The sequence below is a fragment of the Excalfactoria chinensis genome, chromosome 1 (assembly GCF_039878825.1).
Source record: "Excalfactoria chinensis isolate bCotChi1 chromosome 1, bCotChi1.hap2, whole genome shotgun sequence".
Taxonomy (NCBI): domain Eukaryota; kingdom Metazoa; phylum Chordata; class Aves; order Galliformes; family Phasianidae; genus Excalfactoria; species Excalfactoria chinensis.
Genome location: NC_092825.1, coordinates 65973527 through 66000076, shown reverse-complemented (window position 1 = coordinate 66000076; position 26550 = coordinate 65973527). Strand labels below are relative to the sequence as shown.

Genomic DNA, 26550 nt, shown 5'->3' with positions numbered 1-26550 from the left:
CTGCTCCTTGCATCAGCTGCTTCAGTTTAATTGGTTGTAAATTACCCTCACTACATGCAAGTGCAAACTGATGTACTGAACCAGAGTGTGATTCTGCTCTAGGTCTGATTTTCACTCCTCCTGAAGTTCTTCAGCCTTTCAAGAAAGAAAAATATAACTTTGATAGATGACAACATCCAGGCAAAACACACCACCTCAGGCTGAATTCAATAGCAACATTTTCAATTTAAAAGCAATGATGATTTCACTATCAAGTCTCCTGCATCACAGAGTGCATTTGGTTCCTTTACCGCAACAACTCTTGTTCATCTGAGTCATTCATTGCAGTATTTCTGCTCTATTAGCAACAAAACCACAGTGTATTTTGAAAGAGTGGTGCAAGGCCACTGCGCCTTTTGGAAGAATTATTGGATCTGAGAATTAACAAAAAAAAAGAATGTGCAAATTCACCTAATTTAAAAACAGAACGTGTCCCAGACAAATTAGAATAACAAAGAAACTTTGAGGGCTACTCCTCCCTAAAGTCATTTTGATGTGGTTTTGTCAAATCCTAAACACATCCTTGTGACGTTAATAACAGATCGTTCCAGTTGTTTTAAAGATTTGTCAGACGAACAGTTTGCTGAGACATTCTGTGAAGCATTTGCTTATAGACAGAGCAAACAATGGTTCCTGAAATGAACGTGTCGCAGTTCACTCCTCTATCTGGAGATGGACACACTATCCAAAGTTTTCACCCACCTAACTGCAGCCACATTGTTGTTTCCAACAAACAGATACGTACTTTTTTAATGATATTAAATTAACAGAGAGAAATTGCAGCAGGAATCGTAAGCGAAAACACTCCCTATAAATATATCATATTTGTTCTGAATTGCCAGCACTTGTGATCAAATACTTGGCAGAAACTATAAGTGCTGACAGGAGGGAAGAAGCCACACATCACATCAGCATAGCTGGGAACACAGTATCATCACTAGCATTGTGGGCATGTGTCTCCAGCCACAACACACACTCAGGACACTGTGGCCCCTGCCCTATCCTACAGGTAAGCTAGTGACTACTTCCTACCTCTCTGCCACATAAAACATAGATACAGGGATGATCAAGGAAAGGAAAAAATAAGAGGCAGAACTGTGCAAAACAAAAGAACCAAAGCCACTTTCCACATTCAGGGCAGCAGTACTACAGAATGGGTGTAAGCCTCTGCTCCAAGAAGCCACTGAAAGTAAAATTGAAGTTCTAGGAGAGAGATTGCTCTTTTCACAAATGTCAAGTCAAAACACTAGGAATTACATAAAAGATAATCACAACAAACTCTGATGATTAAGAACTTGTAAGCAACTGAAGTACCAGGTGGTGAGTTAGCATGTTCTCACAGAAGAGCAAATCACTGTTTAGCTGAATGCCTTTTTCTTTGCTTATAGAATGGCTTGAAAGTGTACGTAATTAGCCTAAGCTGTCCATCAGTTCACTCACCCGTTGGTCTTTGTCTGTGCCCTGGAGACCAGCATGTTACTCTATGTGGAAACTGAAAAACTCTAATGGCTTTAACTAACAATATGTCAGAGCATCTTTTCCCTTTTTCCTTCTTTTAATATAACAGAACACAAGGCAAGAAAAATAGCAGTGTCCTCTACCACATGCTTGCTCATTTTGGTCTGACTTTTGCCTTTTCTGAAATCTCTCTAGTGCTTTCCAAGGCTCTTTTCTTGTTTTCATAGAAATAAGAAACCTAGATTTATGTGCAGTGACCTGCAGGTAGATTCAAGTTAAGCTCCGAGCCTCACTTTAATAATCACAAGAATACAAAAACTAGTAGTAGAGCTGTACTCCACACCCATGGGCACTCTGACCTTCAGCCTTTTTTTGTTTCTCTCATTGCTGCTCTTAGCCTTCCCAATACCATCCTCGTCTATGCTTTCAGTTTTCACAGACATACCTCAGTAACGAATTGTTCCTTCTTAATTGTATGCTTGGTAACCAGCTTGTAAATGATTTTGTCTCAGTAGTTAAAGATTTTAAGAAAGACAAAGAACTAATATCCTACCTTGATCAGTTCTTTGAACTTAGGATCTTCTTTTGAGTTAGGATCAATCATAGTGCGTTCCTCATTCTCCTCTGTCCAAATAAAATGGGAAACTAGTTAGAAGAAACGTACAATTGTATTACTGCTCATGAAGTGGCCTGTCAGCTGATTAAGAAATGACTGTGTCCAGTCATCACACTGGCAGGGGAATATCCAGTGATCAAAGTGTTAAGCATTTTTAGACACAGAAAGATAATAACTTCCTAAAATAGGACTGTTTCCACTGACCTTCTTCAGCTCAAAATACATCAGAAAAATCACCATACTCTACATTCTGTGGGGCATGCTAATATTAACATGCCAAAAAGGGCAGTCAATTACTTTCCACTCTCTCCTCAATTTGCATGTAATTTGTTTTTTAAAAAGCCCTTCCTAAATCACACTACCCTGAAAAGCAAAGCAAGCTTTTATGACACTACAGCTGCTAAGACCTGGGATGACAGTTTGTGCTTCCACAATCTGCTTCCCCGAAACATGGCACATAGAAAGGCTCTCATGCACATGGCCCTGGTTGTAAGAACTGATTAACTTCTAGGAAATGAAAATGACCCACGTTTACATCAGTTCAACTTATCTTTGGAGGAGGAACATAAAATACATTTTTCATGTGAATAATCTATTTCTTCCAATACTGTGAGATGGAAAGATGTGAGAAATGCTCTCCAATGGCCAGCAAAACAATCACAAGAGGCAGGAATGGAAAGATTAACATTTATGATGGATGACTCAATATTGAACAACCGAAAGCAAAATCAGCTTAAGCTCAGTAAAGCTAACAACCAACCAAACTCTGTCAGAATTATCTTTACAAAAGCATATGTGGACAGATACATCACATGTATGTATAAATGTAGATATGGATATTATCATTAAGAATTACCTGGAGCAAGTCTCATCTTTTAAATTTTGCTATGTGCTTTCAAGTAGTGGACCTCTCCCTGCACCCCTCATTTAGTAGTCAACCGACAGCTGTTATCCAAGTTAGATCTGTTCAAGGGGACAGCAAACACTGCCTACTAAATAATCTATAGAACCCACAAGTTTATCTTGAGGAGTGACATAGAATTCTACCTTCTGTTTGATTTCCCAATTCCTTTCTGCATGACAACAAAGGAGACCAGGTGTTCGATATGACCACAGGTCAGGTCATTGTTTACTTTGGATAGAAGAACTCTAAAATCTAACAATGATCCATCTACACTGCCTTGCTCCTACAGCAACATTCCAGTCCCTTCCCTAGTCAACAGGTAGTCTTATAGCACCTCTAGTCTTACAGTGCGAGACTTCATTACTCTCAGATGACAAACAGAATACTCACACTTCAGATAAACTCTATCATCTAACTGTGTTACCTTAGGCTTTTCCCAGACATCCGGGGTCAGTATTTTGCAGTGTCCCTAATCTTTATTTAAAAATAAGGCACTTCTATCCAGACACACCACATATTTACAGAAAACCTACAGAGAAACATGATTTTCTTTCCGTTGCTTTTCTTTTCCAGTCCCTTTACTTCCCTATTACTCCCTGGGATGAGTCAAGAAGCCTAGCTGTAAGGAAGTGGCACCCACTACACACCCAGAAAGCTTCTAACTGAAATTCTGAACAAGATTTGACCCACAATAGTACACAGTTCACCACAGAGTTTTGCTTAAAGATAACCAGTTGTCACAGCTTTGCATGAGCGGCCTTCTGAATTGATTTTATATTTGCCTCCACGATCGCTTGCTTCAACTAATTCTGTACATTAAGAGACATGAAAGGAACAACAAAAAAATTTTTAATATATATATATATAAATATTATATATAATTTTTATATATATATTATATATATATATGTATATATATATTCCAGAAGATGTTAAACACTTCTTATGTCTATAAAATTATGCTGCTACTCTTTAAGAGACTTGGTGGGGAAGGGAACTGGAATTTGAATATTTATATTTTTTCTATAAAGCATTGCTTGAGTTACATATTTTCATCCTAATCATATTTAATTACTGATTTCAGCATCGTAAATGGTTATCAGATCCCACTTTGTCGCACTATCACTTAAAAGAGGCAAAAGTAACTAAAGTAATAGCATCCACAACAGTGAAGCACACACATTTCAGTCAAGGCAGGTTAATGGTCCCATAGGTACCACAACACACTCTTCTGCTACAGACTTTCTCTGAGTTGATCCTTCAGTTTACCGCCTATATGTGTAAAGATACTTCTTTGCCAAAGGAAGACATCTGTGATGTCCTTGGACCATGGGTCAATGAAACTGAAGTAACTCTTAAGCAGACAATCCCAGCACTATTTTCCATTCAATTCTTTGTAAAATTGCAACCTTGTTTTCCAGGTGACCAGAGAAGAATGGAATTTCTCTGCAAATTCACCAAGCAAGTCAATTTTCCTCTATAATACCTACTTTAAGAACAGCTGCACAACTGGCACTGCTTTTAAAATTCCATTTTAGACTTTCCATTTTCCAGTCAGCGGCTGACATGCAACAGTTCTCAATTCTCTCAGTTTCAACTGAGCAATCTCTAATCAACTGCAAAGCGATCAATATGTGGTCACAGTGGCCACACGCATTAGCAATTGCATAGTAAAAATCTGTAGCATACCGTACCTAAGAGCGTATCTTCTGGATGGATGTCCACAGCACTTGGGTTCATTGGTGCATTGATAGCATTTTTACCTTCTTCTTGCAGGTCACTCACTGCGGAGAAGGGAAAAACAGAAAGTAAGACTGAAATAAATACAAGGTTTGCAGATATGCAGAGGTAGAAGAGGCATAATAAGAACAAATATCTTGTAAATCCATTTCAAATAGAAACCAAACTTTACAGTATGAAGAACTGCAGCTGCAGTGGAAAATAAAAACCAACGAACATCTATAGCTTCTTATTAAACTGAGTCGAGTCACCAGTCTACCAGCCGAAAATATTTTGCAAGAAAATCAACTCTGTGGTAAAAGTAATGTCAGAGTACTTCTTTCTCCAGAAGGAAAGGGTGTGGACTGCAGAATGGCCAGACCTACAGCAGACAGCTAACTGTGAAATCTAATTCATTTTCTGATAGCACTACCACAACTCATCACCACTTTTTCCAATGGCAGAACACCAAGTGTCACTATTTGCTACAGGCCTCAATAAAAGTCTCAGAAAATCCTACCAAATAATGAAAATGTATTTAATTCTTGCACTGCCAGTGGCTGAAAAATAGATGCAGCATGGTCTGCTGAAGACAAATATGGAATCTTTCATGGTCCCAAACATACAGCTCTCAGTCTGTAAAGCCAGTACAGTACCCTGCATCATTAAGAAGGATATTAAAATAGGATATGTAAGGAGGTATGTACCAATCACTTAGTATCATAGGGCTTAACAGTAAGAGAAGTCCTAGAAGAACTATAGTATCTCTGCAGTCTCTGAGGTCTACCTCCCCTTAAAATCAGAATACAGCTACTTACAGTGAACCTTTAAAAACACATGCATCTGAAGCAGGAGATAAAAAAGGACGATGACAACTCATTCATTAAGTGACATTTCTGTGTAAGCAATGGCTAAAAGCATCTGTGAGTGGTCTGCGCTCTACACTGCACACCCTTTGCAAGGGGAGCAGAGTATAGTTCACAACTCCAAACCAAACACAGCATCTGCAGGCTGAGATTTAATCACCTGATTAAACATCATTGTTAAATAGACACTTAATTGCCCCTTCTGTGCATTCTTTCTTAGTTTGGGAAAGCTCTCCAAAGTTCAGGGAGCTAAGAGGCCTCAGTCACCAGGCCAAAGAGCTTTCAAAGCATGTCCTACCCTGCCCTGTTTGTACGCTCCCAACTACAGCTTCTTCCTACAGGACCCACCAACAGGAATACAGCCACAAGAAGGCCTAAGAAAAATTATGTGGAAACTGGATATCAGAGGTGAACATTTTTAAAGCCTTCTTTTGACCATTAACACCCAAATTCCACTTAAAATCACACTTCATTTCTAGATGTACCTTTCTTATGATTCTTACAGCATTTCTGTGATCTGTGAATGTCAAGTGTTCAGTAAGGTCAGGGTATTGGTGTACTTCATGCTCTACAAATGCAGAAGAGATTTCCTAAGCTCCTCAGAGTCAGTGCTACAGAAACAAATTACTGCATAAATCTCAAGACATAGAACTTTTAAATGCAGTTGAACTGTTTTTATCCCCAGAAGTTCCATTATGTTACGTTCTCGTTTTGTTTGAATATCAGGAAGAACCATTCTTAACACAAATCTCGTTCCTAAATAATTTACAACAACAAAAAGAAAAACATTGATATGGATTTGTGTATTAAGCCCCCCCCGATAACATGGAGAGCCACATAAAACCCTCACATGTGCCTTCAGACCCAGTGAAGCTCTGCCACAAGACCAGAGCATACTCCCCTGCCGCATCAGTAGCAAGGCTCACAAAACCTGCTTCCCAGAGAGCCTGTATGCCACCTTAGCTTAGGAAAATATTCTTGCTAGAAATGTAATCTCACATACCTCCTTTTTTGCGTCGCTTACACAGGAGTCCTGCCATGTCAGCCCTTCTGGCACCCAGAGGTCTGCTGCACACATCCGCAGACGAATGGCACGGATGGGCTGAGTGCTGAAGGGGCAGCAGCAACTGGACGAGAGGCTGACGCCTCGAAGCTGCCAATGCCTTGTTAATTCGGGGCCAGTGATATCGGAGCAGGCACTCAGATAGCTCTCAGCTGTCTGGTGGAGGCAGGCGCCAGGAGAAAGGAACAGGCACCCTGAGACTAGCTCCCAGCAAGGAATCCTCCCTGTCTCTGTCACTTCTGCAGACGGCCAAGCGCCTAGCGTGGCTGGCTGCTGGCTGCCTAGGCAAGGATACCAACAGTCCTTCACAGATAGCATTTCTGGCATTTTCTCTGCTAAGTGTTTCCTGTGGCCAGATTGGCAAATGCTAGCCTCTGCAACTTACCAGCAACAGTATTTTCAGTGTAAGGTTTATGCTTACAGTTAAGTTGCCCATGCAAGAGCACATTTTAGTGGTAAATTAGAGTTGGACTTACACATCAACCACGTTAAGTTCCACATGAGGTACTTGCTGCTGTTCCTTGCCTGCTATCCGCCTGCCCATTCACAGATCCTCTTCTTTTTCTCTGCCCTTTCCTGCAAGAAATGTTTTCTCCTGTTTCACCAGAGTAATTCTTTGCCTGCTCTGTCAAAGAGATCTTCATCAAACATCTTTCTCTAAAGCCCAGTAATTTCATTTTACAGGGGAGTCAGGAAACCTGCAGTAGGAGACAACAGCAGATGCAGGAGATGGAGCACAGACAGGGATTGTGACTGCTCAGCCCAGACCGGTCCCAGCAGATCCAGTTTCTGCTCTGAGCTGGTCAGTTTGCTCCACCAGCACAGCATGCCATGGCAGACGTCACTCAGCCATGCCAGCAGATCTCCTGGGTGCTCTAGCACCCAGGAAATGGTCCCCTGCTCACAGACAGTGTGCCCCCACCTTGAATTCCAGCACAGGGTCTGCTAAATGCTTACAGCAGCCTTAAGGTAACACTGGTTGACAGCTTAATGACCAAGTCGTGAACCTGCACAGGGCAACCCAGGTGTAAATACCGGTCCAGAAGGACACTACCTTGGAAAGAGCTTTGGCAGAACTAGCTGGGATTCCTCTCAGATGTCTGGCTTGGGATCCCCTCTCTGAGCTTACGCTCAACTAGCAGGCTAGTCCTCCCAACTCCTTTGGGCCCTTGGCAGCCAGCACTAGCAAAGTCCAAATGCAATGACGGATGGGCAAGTGGCCAAGGCGTTCAGCCAAAGCCCCAAGTACCTCCCTCATCCAGAAATTCAGATTCAAAAGAAAAAGGTCACTTCTCCACCAGTACCCTGGAAAGCAGCAAGGGCTCCTGGCAGCAATCTGATATTTTAACAGTCCCTGGCAGTACCAGCAGTCAACACAATTTTGTCATGGTGGGAGCTGTGCTGGCCTTTCCAAAAAGTATAACAACCAGACTGCACACACACACATGCAAAGCAGCACACGTCTATAAGCCAGGCAGGCCGTGTTGGTGCACAGGATTAAATGCAAACTGCACAGAACAGCGGCAATCAGCTGCAGGATGCTGGAAGCACCACCATTGCTATCAAGAGTCTCTCACAGTAGGGAAATGACCTTTAAAGTCAGCAGGAGCACTGAAAGAAGCCTCTGCTTTCTTCTTTTTAAGAAGGAGCAAACATGGCAGCAATTTCATCCTTTTTACCTTCGATTTAATAATTCTAGTCTAATGCATATGTATGTGTATACAGATAGATAGACAGATAAAAGGCCATAGCCCAGTTCATCTTTTAAGTCTTTACTAGTCTCTGCTTTGCTATTCAAAAGCCAACCACAAGCGTCAGCCTCTTACAAAAGCAAATGCTACTTAATTTTAGCCCTGGTTATTTCTGACTGTAGGGCTCATTCTCCCGCACAGAAAGCAGCAGCTGCCACAGAACCATCACAGAGCTCTGGGTACAGTGCTCTCCTTCTCATTCAACCAGTGCTGAGCTGCCTCCTCAGCACGGTTGGACCACAGCTTTTACATTTTATACTTTCATCTCATTATTAAACCCTAACTTTGGAAGCTACTGCGCTGCTTTGTTACTCTTGGCTTTACTATTCACGACTTGTTCAAGTAACTGTCATCTTCTTTGGTACAAGCAGCATGCAGAAGGGAAACACGCATGGACCGTACAACCAGCTCTGTACAGAAAGCTCTTCTCGTGCCCCCAAAGTATTATTGCTCTTCACAGAGATACAAGCAGGACCAAGGGTACTTTTTCAACCAGTCGCTTGCCTGCCTGCAGCTCATATCCTGAGAGTTCTGCAAACTGGAAAGTCAATATAAAACTCCATTGGTACCCTATGCAGACCATTGGCACAACACTCCTTCCCTCCTTCAGAGGGGCGTATACACCAGATAATTCGTCCTAATGGAGCGGCCAACATTAAAAAGAGAGAGTTTAGCAAAAACTGGCATTTCCCATGTAGACTGTTGTACTGGCACACATCAAACAGTCCCCAAGCACAGCGTGTGGAGATACACTGAGACTCTTTGTCTCTGTTCTAGGGATGAACCACACGCATAACTCACCAGCCTCTGCCGCATTTCAAATCGCTTAACATTTACAAAAGGCTCTGCAATCTTTTGATAAAGACTGCAGGAGAAAGACAAAGCCTCCATTAATTACAACAGAGAATTAATAATCCCCAGGCAGATCAAAGGGAAAGACTTCTTCAAATCTACATAAAGGCACTGCACCAAGGAGCTGCATTCAAAACGGAATAGTAATAAGGGAAATTATTTGTATGCCCCAGCAAGCAAAAAAGGCACCCACAACAGCCAGGATTTGCCACTTACAGAAAGTTAGAGCTAAAGACAGCTTTTGGAAAAGAGCTGTAATAATCCTTTTGCTCCATTCTCAACAAGCAAGCCGTAGTTGTGGATACGGACAAGGTAAATTTGCAAGGCCTATTCTGTGACTGCCTGAACAAAGACCACCCCCAAACTTCTGTCACTGTTAAAACAGTATCTGTTGTGATGGCAGCACAGGCAGTATTTTCAGCCAGTTAGAAACCTTCATGAAAAACCGGAGCTTTGTTTTGTGTAGGGCAGTGAAATACTGTCGTCAGTTTTTCCTCCCTTGAAAATTCTTACCTAGTGAACTATTTTTAGTTGTGGTGATGAAAAAAAGAAATGCATTTTTGGTGGGTGACACCTGTGTTGAGACAATACCAACATTGCTATGGCCGTCCTAGGCAAGCTATTCATATGTAACGGTATCCCAGAAAGAGGAAGGCAACCTTAAGGGTGAGAAGACATAACCTGGGAGAGAAGAGCTCCAAGCAGACCACAGCAACCACAAGCAACTTACAACACTGCCAGCACTGGCAACTCTACACCAAACCAAACAAAATTAGAATCTGTTATTACTAAGTAGAAAGATTTTTAGCCATAATGGCAGGGCTCACTTTAATGTAGCTGAATCCTACATAAAGCCAGCTGCTGCCAGCTGAACCAGTTCTCTGCTTCAATTCAATGTTCTGCATGGCCCCACAGATGCTAACAGGGAAGCTCCTGTCCTCATCCAGCCACAAACTGCACAGTGAAACCTCCCTGTAGCTTATCAGCTATAGGCAACACAGCAGCCAATCCACTAATGCTGTTGTACTGCTGAATGACCAAAAATGACCCCCACACAGGTATTAATTTGGTTCTGGTAAAAGCTGACAAAGCTGGAACTGACCTACATCTGCACGGGCACAAATTGACAGTGCTAAAAGCCAAGATGAGCCCACAATATCAATGCAGAGCCACTGCGTGTAGCTTCGGGTCTTTCCAGCAGTCCTATCAACCCTCCTCCAGTCTTGCAGCTGTGCAAGACAAGGCCAGAACTTGTCCGTTTTAGTGCCTTTCTGCTTCACTCATGCAGTAAGCCTAATAGAACTCAGTAAGCAATCAGGAGCCCAGAGAAATAAGTTCTATAAGGCAGAAAAGCAAGATGCACGCTTAAACAGAGCACATAGAGAGCTCTGGAGCTAGAACAAAAACTCCACCTTGGGATTCATCATTTTTGTGGTGAGTCCCTGCTTCCTGTTTCCTTAATTACTGTGCTGAGCCATGCTTACGTAGCTGTCTGCACTGGGCAGGCATCCAGGCTGCCAGCAGAGGGGCACTCCAGACTTCGCTTCCATTCCCTGCTGTCACACACCCCTTCCTCTTCAGGCACCCATGCTATGACACAGCACGGGCACAGTGAGGCTGAAAACTAACTAGATGAAACAGGGAAAAAACACAGTTAACTTTCACTGTGCAGATACACAAGGGCTGAATAGAAAAACGTGGCAGAAATAAGACTGAGAAAAAGAGTGATGTTTTAGAACACCAAAGATAATGGAACCACACATTCACAGTCTAGGAACTTGGTCTGAGATCCCTACCTAAGCTGACTGATTTTAAGGAGTACCAAGCATCACAAAGACTTATTGAACTAAAACCAACTCCAAAAAAAGAGAATCAACTCATTAAGTCAGCATGTCTGATGAGTCCTGCCATAGCCAGTCACAAAGAGTCAGCAGCAGAGCTGAAAGCATTATTCAGGCATAGAAATGCCTAGAATTCATTCAATTCTTGTTTTCTCCAACATGACAAAGTAGAGAAAACAGCACTGAAAGTTAACACGTTCTCCAAGCTTTTTCTCTGATCCCACATACAAATCTAACAGCCCCAAATTCATCAAGCTCAGTATGAAAAAAGTCATTATTGTTGCTCATGGTAATTAATGAATTTTACAACTGAGTTTGTTTCCATCCTTCCACTACTTTCTTTCTGTATTTCCCTCATGATTTGAAACTTCATTTGTAGATATCTGAATGAAACCCACTTAGCCAACTAACAGCATGAGCAGTTTTACCTGCTTCATCTTGCCACCTTCCCCACATCCTTCAGCCCCTTCTCCAAAGGCACAAAGACACTGACAACTACCAAAAGCAGTCTGCTTTGCAAACACAAAAACATTTCATCTTATTTCTTTTTCTGAATACGTCAAGAGCAGTACAGAGGAACAGACTCACTTCTGGAAGGCAGTGATGGCAGGTGAACACACGATGTAACAGAAAGGCACTTTCTTCTCCAGCTGATGGTACAGAACTCGACAAGCAAGCTCCGCACCAATGGAAAGGAGGCTAGAGCTATGACTTGCAATTCAAAAAGCATCTTGTTTTTTGCTAGTGCAACTTGATTCTACAGGAAGAGTAAGCTGAGATAAACGATCCTGCAAACCACAAAAAACTGCATGTGCCTAATTGATGGAGTTGCCCAAATGTCACCCAGAAAGACAAGGAAAACTCTGGAAAAAAACAAAAAACCTTTATGTTTTTGCAATACGTCCTACCTACCTGCACACAAGGCAGTAATGTACTGAAAATGAACTGAAAGACCTCACTAAACAGGCAGACTGAAAAATACAAAGAAGTTTCCTCAGTGGTTTCCAGACCAGTGATATGTGGAAAACTATTTCGTTGCTTACAGGAAGACTGCCAAGGCAACCACTTCAGTGATAAGAGCTACAAACCTCACAGTAACAGAAAGTCCACATTTCGGAGCCCACAGTCAGATAAAAGACAGGCCATGAGAGAGAAATACAGTGAAAGTAATAGCTCCAGTAAGACTATTCAGCCAGATGTTTAACTCTGCCTGGTTTAAGTAAAAGATAGACACTATCATTTCCTAACCATGCTGCTGAAGACCACACTGAAATAAAGAAGCCAGGCCACACATTGCCATTCCAGTTCAGCCTCCCAGGCAATAACAAAACATGATCACGAAACAAAAGCCAATATAAGGTAACATCACATTTCACAAGTGTCAAAACCAAATGCATTTATATTATCCGCTTATTTAATTAGCATGCCGACTTTTCATACAGTGTGCCGTGCAGCTTTCTGTGGTCTCTTTTAAAGGCTTTACATAGATAATATCAGGTCTTCCAAGCTAGAAAAGGTGGCATTCCAGTGAGGCTAGACATCACAGAATCACAGAATTGTAGGGGTTGACTGCACAAAGTCTCTGGGCATCCCATCCCATGGCTTCACAGTCCTCATCATTTAAAAGTTTCTCCCTTTATCCAGTCTGAATCTCACTGGGTTCAGTTTATTCCTGTTGTCTCTTTCCTCCACTATGCACAACTGTGAAGAATCTGACCCCATCTTCTCAGTAATCTCCTCACAGGTTCTATCAGGTTGCTTATAGATCTCCCTGAATGCACACTCACTGAACTCCCTGAACTTCCCCACACTCAGCAAGCCCAGCACAGCCAGCCAATCCTCCTTTGGTTAAAGAACAGATCCTGAACTGCATCAGCAGATACTGTTGCCTGTGACTTGTCTGGTAATATATAGGAATTAAGGAATCAGAAATACACAGTTGAAAAGACAGTATATAAACCAAGAATCTTAAATGCCAAAATCATGGCTCAGTCAAACACATTTCCTTAGCCTTCTTACAGCTCATAATATGTTTTTTTTAAACTAGGTGATGCTAAACTAAATGATATGTAGGATCCAAAACAATTACTTAAGCTACAGCCCCTCACCAAGTTAATACAACTACACCTGCAGTACTGCAGTAAAAGCAGATATTTTCAAGGGACCTTCAAAGGACTCAGACCCACGGATTAAGAAAAACATTGCTTGGAAGGACTTACAGTGGTCCAACTCAAACATGGACTACTGCCATGCCAATGAGATTACCTGTGACTGTGTCTCCACTTTCAAGTACAATAAAAAGCCTTATCAGTTCATGAGCAGACACTGCTGGACATGCAATCGATGCAGTCTGGTTTGCTCTCAAATACAGTCACCTGGCACAGCAGGACCAATCTGAGCATGACATCTTGCATCCTATTAAAAACCAAATATAAGGCTCCATTATACTGCCAAGATCTCTGACAGACAGAATTCAGTACAGATTCAAGACACAGCTATGCACTCTTGCATTCTGCCTAATTTTCCAGTGGAACCAACTCACTACAAGAGTACTGGGAGCAATGCATGGGGAAGAAGGCCAATAATAGCTATGAGGGATGATTTCATAACCCCAGTCCTGAGGAAGAATACTAAGAAGGAAATGCAAGCCTGCATGCCTCGGTACTGTCTTTTATTCGACCAGTTCGGAAGGAAATACTGTTAATTTTGCAAAGCTTAACTGTCCCTAAATCTGTGTCCTGGACTAGGCAAGCCTGAGAGCAAACATCACCATTCTATTTTAAAAGTGACAGGAGTCTGTATCTGTTTAATAACATATATGCATGCATCTGCCAAACAGACCTGGTGGAAAGACACTTTCTGAGGATTACACATTTTTCTATTTAAAGACAGAGAAAAGACTCTGCACTCCACAATACACATCAGAATCACTCTCCTCTTCATCCAGCCCTCAGTTTCTTTTCCTACTCCAAAGAGACCGTGTATGCAACCACCCCAGCTAATAACAAGATCAATAAGGTCACACGGCAGCTATAATGGACAAAACACTATTTGTTTTTTCTGTGTATTTCATTGCAGTTCAACTACTCAAAGAAAGAACTAAAGAAGGGACTGGAATTCCAAGAGTCAGAACAGCTTGCCTATTTTATAAACAAAACACAAGCTATATCTGATCAGCAGACAGGTTTCAGGGACTGTCAGGAAGCAATCACTGAGAGGTAAACCTGAATTCCCAAAGATCCTTTCAACTGCCCCTGACAAAGCCAAAACCAGAACAACATGCTGTGGCCTCCCTTCTGAGCCTAAAGGCCCTGGAGAGAAGTCCACAGCCAACGTATGGTAACAATTACACATCCAGCACTTATAATTAGAAGCCTTGCTGCGCAGATGCATGTTCTTCCATGAGGAAGTGACAGTGATTTAAGTGCCCAGAGCTCCAAGCCAGCACACGGTGCCAGGTGTGCATGTTCTCTTCACATCTGGCTTTCAGACCAAGACTTAGACAGATTCAAACTGCAAAATACTAAAGCCACATAAATTAGCCATAATATTTCTCCACTTTAAATATATATGTATACAAAAGAAGTTAACATTTTTGTCTCACAGCTTTCTACTTTGCCAACAAGAGCCCAAATTAGGAAGCCAACATCTGAACAGGCTGAATGCACTTCAGCCCAGAGAGATCCCTTGGTCACTGATCTACAAGTTGTGCAATACCAAAGTTCCTGTTTCTCCTCCATACTCAGCCCACTCCCAAAGGCAACCAGGGGTCACTGTCACCCACATCAGTCAGGCTGGTTTAGCTTCCTTGCCTGCAGTCCAGGCTGCAGTGGTGGGGTTAGTGTGTACTGTCACTGGGCAGCCTGTCATGCAGCAGAGGCCTCAAGAGACAACCCAGTGATCACCCTAACCTTTACCTTCCCTCCTCCTAGCTACAACACAGGCCATGCTTTCCTCCATCTCCCTCAGTCTAGGGAAGAGCCAGCGTCACATCTGATGACTACCAAAGGCACATACACCACAGTCACAGGGGTGGCACATAAAGCAAGGGCCACTGCACATATGTGCCCCGTACTGAGGGAAAAACCTGATGCAGACATGTATACATTGCAAATTGCAGCCAACAGCTCTGACAATTGCATCACCTGATTTTGCAGTGCCCTGAGGGAGAAGCTAAGCTTTATCAGTAGCAATGTACACATACAGCACATTTCACAGTGTAGACAGAGAATGTTCAAGAGAGGGGATAAGCAAACACAAAAGCCACCACACCAGAGTGCAACTGGAGCGTGGTGCAGAGTAAGGCATCTTTCAGTGAACACTGTGACAGATAATCTGTACCATGACAGAACCCATATCGTCAATCAAGTCCAGGCAAGCATGGGTTGATAATGGGTCAGATCTTCCTCTGGAGCCATGTGGTTGACTTTTAAACTGCTGCTTTCTTCAACCAAACATCTATCTGTTCAAGAAACCTGGATGTTGGTGATAATGAGCAGAGGCTAGCACAAAAAAAAGACACCATCGCCCCCTCCTTCCTTTTTACCAGCTTTCTGGCCTCCAGAAGCAATTGTGAGGAGTTTGAGGGCTGGCCTTTAGCTTGCTGGTGCAGTGGAGACTAAGACTCACTGGCGTAAGAGCACAGAAAGGCTAAAAATGGAGAATCCAGGGTTATAAGGAAAGGCTGAAGCCTTCAGCGTTCATGCAGCATGGGCAACAACAACAAAAAAAACAGATTATGCCATATGAGAAGACTCTTCCTCCTTACATGTTCATGTCATAGATCTATCAGCACTGTTATTTCCCCACTGACATGCCATTTCCCAGGAACCCCAATAGAGACCACCCCTCGTAGGTCAAGACTTCTAGTGGTGCCTCAGAGATTTGACCACAATTCCCCTTGAAAATTAAGAAGCAAATTCCTCACAAGCAGCTTTCAAGTATCTGCTGCAATACTTCTACAGCCTACAAACTCGAGGCTTCTCAGTTGTGTTCATGACAACTGTATGCAGAAGATATATGCACAAAATTTTCATCTCAGTGGAATAGCAAAGCTCTTAACTGTTGAAACACCATTCCCTCTAACCAGCAGACTCTGCCTCTCGCTGGCCTCACTGCAGACCATATAACCTCAGATCCCTTAGCAACAAGCTGTTCAGACATGCTTCTGCAACGAAAAGAGCTTGCCAGCTAATCTCCCAAATCTTCCAACATCAAGGTATGATCTAAAGCTCAAAGCACTGCGCTGAAAAACTTGAGCAGCTTCATGTGTTTTTTGGATCAGCTGGCCTGTAGCAGTTCTTAAAATACATATGCACTGCTATGCACAGCTATACTTAGGCTTCCAGACTGCTGTATTGCCAACATGCAAATCAGTAGGGTACATTTGTATTTATAAAGAGATCTGAAGTATCACAACTCTTAAAGAAAAAACAGGCCCTTAAAACAGTGTGATAACAGGCGCTGCAGAGTGCAGCCTAATCTCCCTGCAAAGACCCACCAGCAGGATCAGGGATCCCCCATTCACACCGTTCAGCAAACAGCATCTGCACAGACTTTGCATGAGGTCACGCACAACCCTGCAGCTCCCCCACTCCATATCAGCTCCGCATGCAGCCCTCCATACATCAGAGTCTCACAGGGCTCATCCATATGCTCCTCATAACAGAAACTGCCAGATGCCTGCGTGCGGAAATCTCTCCCAAGATGTCAACATTAACAAATCCTTTAGAAGAAGTGAAGAGAAACAGATATCGCTGGACAATTGCCTTGAAGTGAGGCAGCTTAGCTTTTAAGGAGAAAAGAAGTCACTTTCTAACTCCTTGCATTAGTATTTCTAAGAAACTCTGAAACCTGGCTTTGGAAAACTAGGAGCGTATATAAGCACCTTGAAAGGTTTTATGATAGAATATACTAGCGTTTTTATAATTAATGTTATTGTAATGGTTTTCACTTTAAATATAAAGCAATTTTAGGATGCCTGGTTTTGTTATGTAACAGCAAGTCACTTTCTTTCAATCCAAATCGCAGTGCTATTTTGCATAGTCTACCTGCATCCTGTCTGGTAGAAAAACATTCAACTGTAATTAGAAACTCTACTGTGACAGTGAGACGCGATGCCTAAAGTTGTGTTGGACAAACCATTCTCGCCTTGATACGGTTACAAGAGTAAAACATGCTTTGTTATGACACCGTTAAAAAGGTTGTTCTTGTGCACGTTAGCTTTTCTTGGTGGAGACAATGACGTAAACTATCTACAGCAAAACGTTTTGCCAGAACAGAATGCAATATTGGAACTGAATCAGGCACTGCTCTAGCAAGACAAGACTGAAGACAGACCTGGTCAGAGGCACAAATGAGCCCTACAGGAGTACTCAGCAATCAGGCTGCAGGTTCTGACTGGAAATTCAGGACTTTCTCTCTGTTTAAATTTATAGTAGAAAGGGTAGTAAGTTCAACTTGAATTTGCTTCTGTCTGCACATATGGATGTATATGCATTACCTAGAAAGGTACGTGGCTTCAATATCGTTATATGCCAATTCTTCTCTTTAAAAGCAAGTCATTCTGATCAAACAGCACCCATCTTGTCTTCTGATCTAGTACTGCAACAGCAACAGCCCACAATGATGCACAAATCAATGCGCTTCCCCACCAAGTATACTCTCAGACCACAGCAAACATCCTTGAGTGAACCAGGAACACAGAATTCAACCCTATGCACTCTGTACCCCTCTCTCTATCCAGCTGCAAACTTAAGATGGAGCAAGTTCTATCACCAGTCTATTAAAAGGAAAAGCCTTAAAATACAACGATTATCAGGTCAGCAGATAATTGGAAGCAACCAGCAGAAGCTTATATCACATTGTATCTCAGAGATTTGTGGGAGGCAGATTTGCTTCCTCTGAGGAGAGAGAAATGGAGGAGCAGCTGTATCTTTAGGTTACTCAGTACTTCACTGCTTGTCAGAAACACAGCGGCCCCTCAGGAGCATAGCACAGGCACTCAGCGGCAGCGCACTCTGTCCTGAGCATTCTGGGCACCATCTGAATGCCAAAGGCCAGTTCCGCATTGGAGTAATTCAAGCAATTACTCCTCCAGCACCAGTTTATGAAGTAGGATGAATGGGCACAGTCACCACAAAAAGCCACCCGCATGGCAAAGAACGCTTGTGAGCAGGACAAACCCCCAACATAAGTAACACTGCCAGCATGAGTGCCACCTGCGAGGTGAATGAAGATTAAGTTAAGACTGCCTTACAGCTTTGTATCTTTCCAGGATCTACATTAAAGGCACCTCTCAGAATCATTTCAAAGCTAAATACTTCTGTTAGAAGCCTCAAGCAGCCACTAAAGCAGAGCTGTAACACACTGAGACAGAGGAGTTCAATTTTTGGCAGTGCATACACATCGATGCACCTCTGGAGACTGTGCAACAGACAGCATTGAAAAGAGAGCTTCTAACAGCGTTCAGTGCATCCTGTTCAAATGAAAGAAGATGAGGTCTGTTTTCCAAGCTAACTCCAATTCTCCCATCCAGTTGTGTTCAAGGGGACGCCTCCGAGTTGAGATGTGCTCATCACACAAAAAGGCAATGAGGTAGGAGCCTGTTTCTGAACCTCTTCTCTCTCTCTGGAGAGCAATTACCCGCACAAGCAGCCCCATCATTTTTAAAGGAACTGTGAAGAAACAATTTCTTCCAATTTAACTCTGCACGTGAGCTTATTTCCTCCTGTTCCTCTCTCGAGAAAGCTGAAATGGATTGAGCAGCACAAGCAGTTCGACCTGAACAATCTGGAGATGAGCTTCGACTTGTGCAGAGCTGCTGGAAACAGGCAGGTAATGCAGTGCCTCTGCCCAAGTACCCCAACACCAGAGAGGCAGGAAAATATTCCCAGACACAGCGTTTCGCTGTTACACAGAGGCACGGACCCTAAAACCAACCCTTTAACCTGCCCTGATGTGCATGTGTTATACTATGCGGCTGCTTCCTGCAGCAGTCAGTTCTCTCCACCACTGATGACAAAAGGAATTACCACACATTGCTCTTTTCTGGTGTGTTTCCCTAATCTCTGTGTTCTCCTTTCAATTGTGTCACTGGGAAACAACACCGAGCAATTAAGCATGTTGTATTTCTCTGGCCGATTCCTCCATAAAACCTATATATAGATACACACACAGATAATAATAGAAGCTTTATTTTGCCAAACACCTGCTGCCCACATCTTCCCTACAATGTTGTGAGGAAATCGAAGCACTGCAAGTAATCCAGCACTGAAACTTGTGGCAAAACAGCTCCTTTATTTCAGTTCAAGGACACCGGTCTTTTAACAACAGGAAAAAGGAGATATGTGTATTTTTTAGTTCCTTTTTATCAATGAAGATATAATACAGCATTATTCAAAACAGTATATTTTAGATGGTCTGAAAAGTAGCTCACAGCCAGCACCCTGCCATGGGCTCTACCAGCACCCCAATAATTTCCTAGGCTACTTAAAGCTAATCTGGCACAGATCTGCATTGAAAGCCCAAGATATCAAGGCAGATACTTCACGGTTACACCAGGCAAATGCAGATTTTATGCACATTTCCATATAACCTCATGTGGGGAAAAACTGTAATCCACGTGTGGCGACATGAGCACTGGAATTAACACATCCTGCTTTTCTCAGGATGTGTGTCATGACCTATTGTAACACAGAGAAATACACAACCCCACATGGCACTCTCCCCATAGACGGTTCCTTTTCTCTTATAGCTTCCCTCCCACATGGGTTTTCTCCTATCCTACAAGGGTTGAGATCACTCATAGCTTCTCCTGCACTGGTGCTCCACTGAGGTTTTTCTGTTCTAACTGGTCGCTCACTCTGACAAAGTCTGTGCTCATTTAATAATCCTGATGGCTGGCAGTTTTCTCTCATGGGCATTTTTAGCTAAATGATGGGGTTAAAAACATTGCTGGGAAGGAAGAGGAAGGAAGGAGTCAGACAGTGAGATCACACACCATGGCCATAGGAAACTGGATTAAAAATGGTTACCCAACGAACAACAGTGCTTGTTATTTCTTTTAAGTCAGCGTTGACTAATAAGTCAGTTCAGTCATAACAATTCAGAAACAAAAGTATAAGAAGCAACGGTGTAAAGCAAAGGTTCAAGGGACAAATTCCAGGTCTTCCTCAAGCGGTTAAACAACTTATAGAATCTTACTCTTAAAATGTTGAGGAATCGGACCTGAAATCGTAACCCCACCTCATTTCCAGGCACCTGCTAACAAAGCACTACACCATGTAACGCCACTAAAGCAGGAGTAGCAGCAAAGTTTCTAACAAGCCACAGTCAATTCCTCAAATAGCACCATAGTTATTATCACCACCCCACCCAGGAACTGTATTTACTGTCCCACCGTAAAGAAAAGTTACAAGCTTACAGTGGCAGTCTTGATAAGCCTAGTGAACACACCTCTCTGAATATAAGCTCCCTAAAAATAGATTACAGCATCTTATAAAGGACTTTGCCAAAGAATATTTACACTCCGCTGCTTATGGGTTGATAGCCACACATAACAGTTGTCTATGGCATGGCTGCCAAACACAACTGAAAAAAGAAGCCCACATTAAGTAACACAACCTTTATCAGCATCGTTCCGTGTCTCTTTGAGCTACATGGCTCATGGCCAAGTTGTGCACAAAGAATAAAAAGATTAATATAACTGGACTACAACTGCTGCACAGACCAGACTAAAGGTCTGCACACACCTACAGTCAAGATGGTGATAGAATCATAGACGGGCCGGGGTTGAAAAGGACCACAATGATCATCCACTTTCAACCTCCCTGCTATGTGCAGGGTCACCAGACCAGGCTGCCCAGAGCCACATCCAGCCTGGCCTTGAGTGTCTCCAGGGATGGGGCATCCACAACGTCCTTGGGCAACCTGTTCCAGTGCATCACCACCCTCTGTGTGAAAAACTTCCTCCTAATATCTAACCTAAACCTCCCCTGTCTCAGTTTTAAACCATTCGCCCTTGTCCTATCACATGAAGCTTGTCTTTATGCTGTGATACAAAAGACACGCCAGTGAATGCAAAATTTATCAAGAGCTTTGGTTTGCTTACTTCACATGCTATTAGAGGCAAGAATGGTTTGGTTGTGGCAAGTCAGCAGCCGACCTTTCAACTTGCTAGTGGGGAGGAGAGCAGTTGGTGGGAAGGACAGTAATTAGTCTTGGAAGATCACTGACCTCTGCTGGTCCACTGGGAGCTGAGCAGCAGCTGCCTGAAAGGAGGCAAGGAAGTCCCCAGGGGTGAAGCGGTTCTTCAGCCCAAGAGAAAGCTGCCTATACAGTTCTTATGTGGTATGTCAACTCAATTCAGTGCCATTTCAGTGAGCTTCCAACTTAGTTCTGCTTCACAGATGCATGCCAAGACTGAGCTTCCAGCCCTACAGTTAGCTTCTGTGTCTGTGTCCCAGTGCAAGCTTTGGAAGAGCCTCTCTCCCCAATGCTGACCCCAGTCCTGGACCTCTTCACAGCTGAGCCCTTTGCCCCCTTGGTCAGGGCTGCATTCTCCATGGGCTGCATTTCAGAGCTACCCCACTACGGTGCACAATAACATGCAGAGCACGCCTTCCACAGGCCTTAAAACTTCCAACACAAGAGAACCTAAAAGAGCAGTAAGCTATTTCCCCTTCAAACAGCAGCACCACAGTCCTGTGCACAAACACATCACGAACTGTGCAGAGGAGGTGGTCTCCAGGCGTGGGAGCTGCCTCTTCTCTGTTCTCCTTGTCAAACTGGAAGGAATACTCAGCCTAAAAGCTGAGTCGCACATTTCCATTTCCTTCCCATCGCTCTAGCAAAAGCATGACCACACTTTCTATCCATGCAGCTACAAGTCCCCAGAGAGCACCAAAGGCAGCTTCTAAAACTTGCTATCCCAGAGCTAAGGGGAGCTGTGGCCACATGGGTTGCTGAAGCAGTAAGCAAACTCAGCAAACCAAGCCAGTGTTCTCAGACCATACCCTAATAAACATCACTTCACCATGCTAAAGCCTCTTGTTGAAGAAGCGGAGCTGTCAACCTGTTCAGGCTTGGAAATCAGTTCTGAGTGAAATATGTTTTCCAAGCACATCCTACCATCCCCTCCTGGGGATGGGCTTTCTCCATCACCTTCCTTCAGCACTAAGTGATATCACCGGAAAGGCACAGCTGCTTCGGCTGCTCCTCAGCACAACCACAATGGAGAAACCTGATTAAAAATAGATAACGGAGGAAATACCAGAAAGCCACACCAAAACAGCCATGAGAAGGGAAGCAATTCCACCGAGCTGCATTTTTGAGGGCAAATATCCTCAATATTACAAAGATGCCTTCTTAACATCAGGGGCAGTGAGCAGACAAAGGGCAAAACATGCTTGCTCAGAAGACTGACACTGGAATTACCTCCCTGCCCCGCATCCATCAAGCACCAGAACAAGCCAAGGCTGTTGTTAAGCCCACCAAAAAGCCCAACTGCAATGTGGCATAAGGAACCAACGCTCAGATTTCACACGTTCAGATGGTCGCAGTTTGGAACAAGGGAATGAGTTTCACCACAGAAGCGGGCATGGGATCAGTCGGGGAATTGGAGGGCGACAAGCGTGCAGTCCTGGAGGCGCAGAAGCTGAGTGGAAAAGTTATAGTTTGCACACACACAGCCGGGCCAACTTTATCAAGTCCACCGGCAAGACGACAACTACTTCTTCGCTGATAGGGAGCCGCGCCGCTTCATAGCACGCAGTCCTATCTCTGCACAGCCTTCGGTGCCGACAGGCGGTTGGGAAAACACGCGGAGGCAGCACCCGGCGAAGGAGGCCATGCCAGGGGGCGGCCCACCGGGCTGCGTGCTCCGCAGTGGGCGAAACCCCACCGCCAGGACCTCCTCCGGGAGCCAACCGACGGGGGTCGCCAGCACCTTCGTGCCCTCTATTACCCACGCTGGCGCGCTGAGGCTGCGTCTCTTTGCTTTGAACCCATTTAAGTAAAATCACCGGGTAGCTGTAAAAAGCTACGGATAGAGCGGGAGCAAAAAACCACAGGTGGATTTAATCATTCCCTCACAGCTTCACCACTCTCGCGCCTTCTACCGACAAATAAAGACGCCCGCGATCACCTTTATTCCCAGAAGTTTATTTTACAGAAGCTGAGGCCGGGGTTCCCCTCCGGAGCCGGCGCCGCTCAGCGGCAACCACCGAAGAGCCCCAACCGCCTCCACGCCCACCCGCGGCGGCCGGGGCCCTCCCGCGCCCGGAGAACAAAGGGGGGTTCAGCCCCGCCGCTCTCTCCGGGGGCTGCCCGGGACGGACGGGGGCTCGGATGCGCTTTCCTCCCTCCCGCGTAGGCGAACTCACCCTCCTTGGCTTTCTTCTTCCTCGCCAGCGTCCCGCCGAGCTTGCCCAGGAACGACTCGTCCTTCTTCATCCTGTGCGGCCGCAGCGTCGGGGAGCGGATGGGAGCGGAGGACATGGGGTTCCGCCCGGGGCAACCCGTCCGATCTCTGAACTGCCCGGGGGGGGGCTAAAGCGGCCCGCGGAGCCGAACAAAGCCCGACAGCGAGAGAAGCGTCCGGCCGGCAGCGAGCGAGGGCGAAGAGCCGGCGGGGAGCCGGATCGGGAGGCGGGGGGCGTGCGAACGGCGGGCGGGCGGAGGGCAGGGGGCGGGCTGGGAGCCGCCGTCCGCAGCGCCTTGCCACGGCGGGAGGCGGGCCCGCATGGCGAGCCGGCACGGCGTGGGGAGAGCCGGGCTGCTTCCTCACGGTGCCGGCAGGCAGAGAGGAGCTCAGTGGAAACGGCCTCAAGGAACGCGATGGAAATAGCGTAGAAACGTGAAGTTTCAGCCAGCTGTGCTGCTGGCGGCGAGGAAAGCAGGGCTGAGGAGAGCCCCGCTGTGCTCCTGGCGGAGAGGGCGGGCACGGAAACGGGAGATCCCGGAGAGTTTTCAGGCAGCCTGACAGGGGCTCTGTGAGATGCACGGAGCTGAAAACGGACCCAGGAGAGTTCCTAGAGTCAGGCTGGACTCTGCAAGCTCTTGTGCGCGTACTTAACGTGAAGCTCTTGAAGCAGTACCTAAAGTTGTGCCCGTGACCTCGGCCCTGCAGCCAGGGACGCTGTTAATTACCTACAGTTGCATCTGCATACAAATGTTCTGATTTTCCATGTTGAAAGTATTATTTAACACAATGACTAACGGCATTCAAGAAGACAGTGCTTCCTCATCTCATTGTGCCTCTAATCGGTTTTCTATCTATCTGCATTGGAACCACAGGATCCCCTCAGGGGCTCTGCACCTCCTGCTTCATTACAGGAGAGCGACAGACTATGCAAAGCCCGGATCACAAGTTTAGAGCAACACCTGCAGCTGCTGTTTGTGTTCGTCTTTAATGGGTTAGGTTCGAGGTTATCATGTGCCTCTCTGCTCCAGCACGAGGACCGAGCACCCACAGCAGCCAAAGCAGCCCAGGAATGGCATTTCTCCTGTGAAGAAAGGTTGGAGGGATTGGGTTTATTTACCTAGGAGAAGGCTCCAGGGAGACTTCATCATTAACTGAGTGGGCAATGGCACAGGCTGCTCAGAAAAGCTGTGGTACCCCATCCCTGGAGGAAATCAAGGCCAGGTTGGATGGGCAACCTGATCTAGTGGGTGGCAGCCTTTGATCGTGGCATAAGCTGAAAAGGTGATGCTAGTGATGTGAGTAACTGATGTTCAGACAAAGTGCAAATTCAGGGCATGCTGAATTCATTTATTTCTTCAAGTGGTGATCAGTACTGAAACTTTACACTAAATCTCTTTTCTCCTTCCTTTCCGGAATTTCTTTCTCATGATTTCAGAAATTAATTTCAATAAGTGGAAATCCTGCTTAAGACATCAGTTATAAGTTCAGCTTCTCTTCCTGTTTTCTCAGCGATGTCCCAGGCCTGCCAGCAGCCTTCGGTTCTGATCTTTTGTGTTGCGAGGTCCTGCGGTCTGTGTTGCTCGGGGCACACAAGAGAGGGCGCTATCAAGATCCATCCGCACGCAGCGTTTAATCTGGAGCTGATGCAAACAGCAGTGTATTCATGGTCTCACCTGCATCACTCTGGCTCCTTGTCTAATGGGATACTCCCCTCCCATGCCCACCCCATTCCCCAAACCCTCTCAGGTTGTCTTTACAGATTGTCTTTACTGCTGCACCAGGCACTCACACCTTGCTTTGGCACAGGAACTCACAGGTAACACAGCCTTTAACAAGCTTTATGCTGTGCTGCTCTTGATTTTGTCATGTATAGTAAAAATGAGGCAGTTTGTTCCGAATTAGACTTCTTCAAACACCTTCTTCCCTGCAAACACCTCACAGCAAGCATAACTGCTTTGTGTTTGTTGTGTTTGCACGTGAAGGACCTTCTGATGAATGCTTTTTATCAATACTGCTTCTTTGGGAGAACAAATATGTTCTGTTTCTTCAAACAGGCATGTTGCTCATGGCAGGGGAGTTTTATGCCATGCATTTGCTAGTGGAAAAAGTGGGTTCTCCTACCAAGAACGTCAGGTATTCGCCTGTGTGTTCAAATACACTCGCTTCAACTAGCACACATTTTTTCCAGTGAACATCTCAACCATTGGAGTTGTTAATGAGATGCATGGTTGCCACCCAGGTGCAAATAAAGGCATCCTTCACACACACAGTGTCCATACCCCCAAACCCACAGCACCAGGCTGGCCAGCAAAGCGTGTCTGCATCACATCCAGTGGCTGTGTCAGTGCTGTGAGTGTCAAGTGTTGCAAAATGTCTTAAATAAGTTCATTCTAACGCAGCTGCTGTGGATTTGGGGAGGAATGCTCTAAAAATCTTCACTGGGTGGCACCAACCATCTATAGGACTTGTGTGTACAGAACAAGCACTCATGTAAAATTCACCCCATGCAGCAAAGAGCTCAAGGCCAAGCATACGTTGTTCCCAGAGACAGCAGTGGTCCCTGCTGTTATTTCCACTCTTTAAGCTAACATTAAGATCAATATTTTGGGCAAATAGAAAAAACCAACACAAACCCACACAATAAAATAAATCGACGGTGTGGGCTGGGGGAATGGAAATGACCCTTAGCCTTGCTTATGCTAAAGAATGATGTTCACTGCTTAAATTGCCCATTTCATTCATTTTTTGGGGGAAGAATCTTTCAAAACTAAAACAATTAGCAAGGATTTACATTCTTCTGGCAGGTTAGATCATTTACAGATGTAATTTCCAGTGCATCCATAATAACATGGATGTGTAAAACAAATACAAGGCACCAAGGCATGCAGATGTTGATTTGCAGCAGGACTGTACGGTGGGTGTTTCATGTCCTAACATTAACACCGAAGTCTTAGCTTGCACTTAGCTTTAAGGCATCGTGGTTATCCAACCTTGCTTCTTGTAGCAGAATGTTTCTT

General features: G+C 44.5%; 1 protein-coding gene across 1 annotated transcript in view; it reads right to left on the bottom strand.

Moving 5' to 3' along the window:
- PARVB (parvin beta) overlaps nucleotides 1–23752 on the bottom strand; it is a 59814-nt gene extending 36062 nt beyond the window's left edge. The window contains exons 1-3 of the mRNA XM_072357047.1: nucleotides 23493–23752; nucleotides 4712–4801; nucleotides 2051–2121 (exon numbers count right to left, since the gene is read on the bottom strand). Coding sequence (XP_072213148.1) covers nucleotides 2051–2121; nucleotides 4712–4801; nucleotides 23493–23607 — 276 coding nt within the window. The 5' untranslated portion in view covers nucleotides 23608–23752. The remainder of the gene's footprint in view (nucleotides 1–2050; nucleotides 2122–4711; nucleotides 4802–23492) is intronic.
- Between the last annotated feature and the right edge of the window lie 2798 nt (nucleotides 23753–26550).